The 7,109-nt window shown below is 35.9% G+C and overlaps 1 protein-coding gene across 1 annotated transcript; it reads left to right on the forward strand.

Annotated features, from left to right (window-relative positions):
• Positions 1-2,030: 2,030 nt before the first annotated feature.
• parm1 (prostate androgen-regulated mucin-like protein 1) lies at positions 2,031-5,948 on the forward strand. Its single transcript, XM_052608748.1, has 4 exons — positions 2,031-2,186; positions 2,644-3,258; positions 4,397-4,475; positions 4,690-5,948. The coding sequence occupies exons 1-4, from the start codon at positions 2,150-2,152 to the stop codon at positions 4,769-4,771; spliced, it is 813 nt and encodes a 270-aa protein (XP_052464708.1). The 5' UTR covers positions 2,031-2,149; the 3' UTR covers positions 4,772-5,948.
• Positions 5,949-7,109: the final 1,161 nt, after the last annotated feature.

Below are 7,109 nucleotides of genomic sequence, written 5' to 3' on the forward strand. Positions count from 1 at the left end.
TTTCTTCACTTTAAATTGTATATTTCTACTTCTCAACAAGTCCCAGTGTATAGTTATTATGCCTTATTGTAAAGTGTTATCAAATTATGATATGATTTTTTCTTTGTTATCAGTATTCCTCTGATTTATGTAAAAAAATTAATATGTGTAGGAAACTTTTTTGATTATTAAAATAAATTGTAGTTTTAATTAGACGTTTTTTTTTCCTGAACATTATTGTACATTTAATTATTCAACTTAAAAGAAAGAAAGAAAAAACTTTTGAAATTTGCTATTTTTGACTTTTTGAGTTATTACTCTTTCATTTTACCCTGTCTTAATCTCTGAAATCTTTCTTAATTTCTGTCATCTAAAAAGTTTACAGTGATCCAAAAACATTATCACTGTCAACCAGTGCTCGTCTTGATTTCTGTCTCCTTTTCTCTGGAACCAAAATGTCTCTTTTAAGTGCATCCCTCAATTTATGCTGCATTACAACTCTGTAACAGGGTTATAATAGTCAACTAAATCTATAACCATAAAAAGATGTTAGTGAAATAAAATAAATGTTAAAATAAAATGTATAAAATAACTTGACGTACTAAAATAACTAAAACTTAAAATTGATAAAATGATCAAACACACACACACACACACACTGGGGGGTAAATGATTTTTACTCAGAAATTGCAAGTAAATGTCATAAAGAACACTGCATTAAAAATAAAACAAAAGGACTTAAATATTATTTTCTTGACTTCACTAATCTTTGTTTTATTTGCCACTTTTAGAAATCATTAAATCCTTACAGTGCACAACAAACCAAATTTAACATGAACAACAACTGTAATACCTCAATGGTACTACGATAACACTAAATGATGTTCTGCTTGAAATGCATTAAGTGCTGCATTGTGACCATGTCAGGTTTGATACGTCATCATCCTCTGAACAGTTGTTGCATCATTCTGGAGTCATAAATGTGGATGGAAAGTTTCACTCAAAACCATGAAAGCATGTTTGAAATGTCCTCCTGCACACAGACTCACAGTCCCTCTGAAACTACAGCCGTTCCCTGAGCACGCCTCTGATCATCTCACTGCTAATCTGCTGACAGAATCAAGGCATTTGAATGACAGAATATTATGAATATTAGGTTCTCTGCCCAAAAATACAGGCTTAAACCAGTCTAAGTTGCTATGTAGTAGTTGGCTTGTATAAGATGGTTTATCTGATTAACCAGTGTTAAACTGATCAGACTGAAGACCAGTCAGAGCAGAGGAAACCTGTTTGCCAGCTGAGCAAACCATCTTATACTGGGCTTTTCTTCCTTCTGACTGCATTGTTCTGTTTTGTACAGTTAGATGTTGATATAAATGTCCCTATAATGCATTTGTGAGTTGCAACACAAAGTCAACACGGCCTTTGTTCCTACTGAGCTCCACCTAGATGACTGAGTGATATTTTGACATATCATCACGGAATGTGGATTGGAATGAAGATAAACCTGGCTGAGCAGTCTCAGCATAATGATAATACAACAAGACCGCAACAACGCATTATTTTTATCTTGCAATTGTATCTAATCTTGCCAGTTAACAAGTAATAATCACGATGTTCCTATAATAATACTCAAAGCCTGATATTAATATCTTGCACCTTTAACATTCTTATAACAGTTTCGAGCCTTTAGTCAAATGTTATACTGAAACAAATATAATTTTCATTTAAGAGCTATGATAATTGACTATGAAAGTAGCAATCTGTCGTAATTCAGCATTCTTTTTTTTTTTATTGATTTATTTTTATATATTCGAACGTTTCTCTGAAAGTTTAAGAATTCTCACTTCTATTTAACTTAAATTTGCTTCCACCTAGTGGTGAGTTTTGGTCATAACACACTTATAGTCTTTTAAATTCACTCATTATACCTCGAACATCTGTTTATATTTGGTGCTATTACAGCCAATATGTGTGTATTTTAATATTATATTTTACCCTCTTTTTATTTGCTCCTCTGATGTGAGGTCACAGTGGACCGGGGGCGTGCACGCCTGCGCGCTCTCGACCTGCGCGTGTCAGTTTCCTTCTTGTCACTCGCATGTGTTACACAGTGCGATAGAGAAAGTGTTCAACAGTCGCGGTGTCAGACGTGGAAAGAGGAAGGAACATGAAGACCCACTTTTCAACGGCGGTGATATTAGCAGGTATGTTTAAAATGTTATAATTTTATGTTATGTTATTATTTATAAGTTATGAAAAACGTGCACAGGCTACGTAGCCTGCTCATTATCCATTTTAATTATTTAAATTAAATTTAAATAACACTGCTTTTGTAGTATAATGTTTAATATTAAACAGTACAGTAATTATTCATTCAAAAAACGCACGTGCTACTAGAAATGCGCTTTGCGCGTTGCTTTAGCTTTTAAAAGGCGTAATAAAGGTTACCTCTTTATAAAAGCTAAAAATGAATGAACTAACGTGTAACAACTTGAAACAGTAAGGTGCTTTACAAAAGCGTTTCCTGTTTAAGAAATAGTTTCAGTTTTAATATGCAGGGGGTGTTTTTTGTTGACAGTCATAGTTCAGAAATGCACTCACTGACTGTATTACCAGAATATAATGCATGCCTTGTTTTTGTGTTTGTGGTGTGACATGAAGGTTGGATGATATTTGGAGGCAGCACAACGAGCACTGAGCCGCCAGCAACTACACATACAGTTACAACTCCATTCACATCACATGTAGCGTTATCACCAAACACCACAAACGGCACTGAGGCGCAAACAACGACTGAATCGGTCTCCACGACCCCCAGTACAAGTGAAACAACCGCTGGGTCCTCAGAAAGCGTTGGCACGAGCACTACGAGCAACTCCACACCAACTGAGACAACAGCAGACACCACTTCTGTCAATAACACTACCTCTGCGGGGACTGAGCTCACAGGCACGAGCGCGCCACACAACACGAGCGCGCCACACAACACGAGCGCAGTCACATCGAGCTGGGTGAACGAAACTCAGACTACATCCTCCTCAGAGAGCCCTGCCTCACTGGAGACAACACTGGGAAGCACAGAGCCGGTTATTACCACTAACGAAAGCGCACCTTCAACTGTAATTACTACGATAACAACAGTGGCCTCTACTTCTACACTGTCAACGCCTGGGACTGAAACAACAACAAAGGGAACCGACAATACTGCATCATCCCGATCAGCACACACCGATTCTGTTGAAGAAGAAAAGAAGGATCCAAAGGCCTTGAGCTCAGGTTTGTGTATATATATTGCGTTTTATTGCACAAAAAAAAAAGAAAAAAAAAAAGTTTGTTTATAGGACTAGATGAAATATAAACAGTTTCGATTGTTGTTTGACCTTCTGTTCCAGATCTTAAGTAGGTCAAGTGCGTATTTTAGTTCCTCCTGAGACTTTATCAATTGTTACCTATATGGTTTCATAACTAGGACATAACCATTTCATAACTAGGGTTAACCTCTTCGGTATTTTATGAAGCGTCCCTAAAAAAGGTTTTGGATAGCATGAAAGTCATTAGCTGAAAATCATTAATGAAACTATATTGTCAAATGCAAAGTTCTTGGATAAGGTCAGAGAAGGGTCACAACAGGTCAATGATTTAATGCTGCAACTTTTTTTTTTTTTTTGCCAAGGCACTGATTCATAAACACTTTAGAAGTGGCCGAAGTTAATATTTAATACAGTATATTGGGTGATTGAACCTTTGACAGTTCGATAACACTTTCAAATAAAGGCTCAATTGTTCCTCACCCTTTTCATAAGCATCTATTACGTTGCACTTTGTACAGCGTTGATGACTTTAGTGTCATTTACTGGAGTTTTGGGAATTTGAATGAGAACTTACTGGAAAAGCAGTGGCTGAAAATGATAGTGACCTCAGGACACATCACCCACGATAAAACTGTGGGAACGTCTTAGCACTGATAACAAGTATCATCTCTCACAACTAACTTACCCCGTCTTCATTAGTTTTGCTCAGTGACTATACTGTATGAAGTCATTCGTCCTCATTTCATCATTTCAAACCTGACAAACTTGTTTTTGTGGAACATTTCGATTGAAAAGTGTGTGTGTTTGTTATCTTTAATGACTCTTTAATAATCAGTTATGTAATGTATTGACAGTCACATGTTTAAGTATGTGTCTTAAAAGTATCTAACACATCTAAATGCATGTTTGAGCCAGTGTGTGTGTGAAAAGAAACATTTAATATACAACTTGAATATACAACTTTTTAATCTCTAAATTGTTTTTATGTGTCTTGCTTGATAGGACTTATAGATAAAGGAAAAATGCATCTTATTTTAATATACTTGAAATAGCTTTGTCATGTATGACTCATCCAACTAAATTTTTTCCTTATTACTTTCTAGGAACTGTCGCTGCCATCGTAATCGGCTTTCTTGCCATTGTACTAATTGTACTTGCTGGTGTGTACTACTTAAAGATTCGGTGAGTCAAGCATCACAGTTTTTTGTAGTTATCTTAATTTTAAGCTGATTCTCACAAAAAAATATATGCTTAACCCTATATGTATATACAAAAAAATAAATAAAAATGAAACACTCCTATATCTTTGTAAAAATCGAGTTGTACACCACAACAGAGAAAGAGTTTATTCCTAACTGAATTGTCCGTGGCCTTCTGATTTGTTTGTGTGTTGCAGACCCTCTTCTTACGGACGTCTTTTGGATGATGGGGAACACAGCTCTGTGGGGAATTTTCTGAACCCAATGTTTGATGGCTAAATGGAGGAGCATTCGTGAAGAAATATTTGATTCTGAGGAACAACCTTCACGTCTTTCTTAAGCAATGAATATGGTAACATTAGATTCTATATTTTGGCAAAATATCAAAATAAGATGATGCACTGACCGGAATCATCAAGACTTCGACGTCCTGTGAGTATTACTATGAAGACGGGTTTACAGGGCATTTTGGTCCTGTTCGAAGGAAGTTTTTAAGTGATGTCCTTGAAATTTCTTTTTTTGTTGTTGGTTGTTGTCGTGTAATTTATTTTCTCAATTATATTTTTCATCTTATTTACATTGCTTGCTCTGTTCGTCTCATGCTCATATATTGGAGTGTAAATAAACCACGTTACAAACATTAGCAAAATCAAATCCTTGCATCTCAAACAGGCCACTTGCGATCGTTATTGGTCTCAAAGAGTGACCTTATCATAAACCATAATTACAGCCCTGGCCTCCCTTTGTTCATCCAAAGACAGTCCCTGTTTTAACACAAAGTCTGTTTAACATTTCTGCATCCTCTACAATAACAGATCTTTCCCCGTGTCATTGTAATAGCAGGGATCCACAAGCAGCGTGCAATTAAGCATTTAAACAGTCAAGAGACTTAAAAATAAGCCATCAAGCAAACGGAGGCTCATTAACAAAACATCTGCTGTTCGGGCTTGTTTGAGATCAGGTTTAGTAAGTCGTGCTTCAGCAGTTTACAGCATCCAGAAATGTATTTTTGAATGTTCAAAACCACGGATTTAGTTTCCTCTCCGAGTTTTTTATTATCTGTTTACCAGAAACCATTGTTTCCTGTTTTTGGAAATGCTCTATTTTTAAGAATGGTATAAACCATATGAACAATGTCCAAATCACTGGTCTAATGCTGCAGCTACTGAGTGTAAAACTGTTGATGTGTTTGTAAAATGATGAAATTAAAAATCACTAATATATTATATCATATAGTAGTTTTCTTTTCTTTTTTTATTTCATTGAGTACAGACAGAATGTTCTTTCAAAATCAAAGGACTTGTTGTGTGTTTGTGATGAATATTTCATGCCACTATCCATGAAGATTGTTTTAGTCAAACTATATTTAGACTGTGTCCCAAGTTGTAGTTTCAAATAAGAAAAAACGAAATGAATGGAGATTAAAACAGCTCATATAAAATGTAGTTTGACCTTCTGTTCTGATGTTGACAATTATTATTTTCTAAACATGGTGCACCTGCTCCCGAACATTTGTTTTTGTTTTTTTGTCTCCCAAAATGTAAAATCTGCTGATAATTAGTTCACACTCAGGCCATTCAAGATGTAGATGAGTTTGTTGTGTATTGCTCAGGGACACATTGGTGTCTCACCGTGGATTCGAACCTGGGTCTCTCACACCAAAGGCATGTGCAAACACACAGCTTTTCACTTCACAAGACTTTGATGGACCAGAGTGATGTGGATTGCTTGTGATGTTTTTATCAACTGTTTGGACTTTAATTCTGACGGCACCCATTCACTGCAGAGGATCCACTGGTGTACAAGCAATGCAATCAAGATCTGTTCAGATGGAAAAATAAATTAATCTACATCTTGGATGACCCGAGGGTGAGTTATTTTTCAGCAAATCTTTATTTTTTTGGTCAACTACTCCTTTAACTATTCCCAATTTTGTTCTGAGAATTTCAAATTGAATATTTTTAGGCAAAGACCATGCCGTATGTACCCTCTCAAATACAGCTGTGACCTTCATTATCATGAACCTGACCTTATTTCAATGGAGGACAAACAGTCACTGTCTACTGAGTTTTAATTCACACATTAAACATAAAATCTCAATCTAAAGAGAAAAGGCCATATTTAAATCTGACAGACCTAAGCACAGTTTGTTCTTGACTGCTCCTTTTATACAGTATAATGCATATAAAGTGATTCCAGCAGATTAATAGAGGTGACATTGCAAACTTCCCATTTTCAGATCAATGATCTAGCATTTTTAACATTATAAAGTGGATCTCATTTAAACCTAATTTCCCCTCCATTTCACTGCTTTTATTATGTGATTATCTCTTGGTGTGAAACACAACAGAGATGAGCAGACAGGTTGCGCTCGTGCTCAGCTGCACGGTGTTTGTAAGGGTATTGTAATGAGCACAAGTGTTTTTCAGCATGCTCCTGTAATGAGTAGGTTTGTCATTAACACACAGCTGAGAGCTAATTGTGCTAGCAAAGCCCCAGCATTAACTCCACTTCAACACCTCACAACCCTGAGTTTATTTGAGCCTATATGATGCCTCATAATATCATATAACATATACAGGTTTATATGGTACGTACAATCAACTGTGTGTAGTTT

Source organism: Carassius gibelio, chromosome A10 (assembly GCF_023724105.1).
Source record: "Carassius gibelio isolate Cgi1373 ecotype wild population from Czech Republic chromosome A10, carGib1.2-hapl.c, whole genome shotgun sequence".
In the NCBI taxonomy this organism is placed as follows: Eukaryota; Metazoa; Chordata; class Actinopteri; order Cypriniformes; family Cyprinidae; genus Carassius; species Carassius gibelio.

Excerpts from the sequence above, each read along its gene's own strand:
- parm1 (XM_052608748.1), top strand. The coding sequence starts at position 2,150 with ATGAAGACCCACTTTTCAACGGCGGTGATATTAGCAG. Across the intron at positions 2,187-2,643 it reads AACGGCGGTGATATTAGCAG|GTTGGATGATATTTGGAGGC; the intron begins GTATGTTTAAAA and ends TGTGACATGAAG. Across the intron at positions 3,259-4,396 it reads TCCAAAGGCCTTGAGCTCAG|GAACTGTCGCTGCCATCGTA; the intron begins GTTTGTGTATAT and ends ATTACTTTCTAG.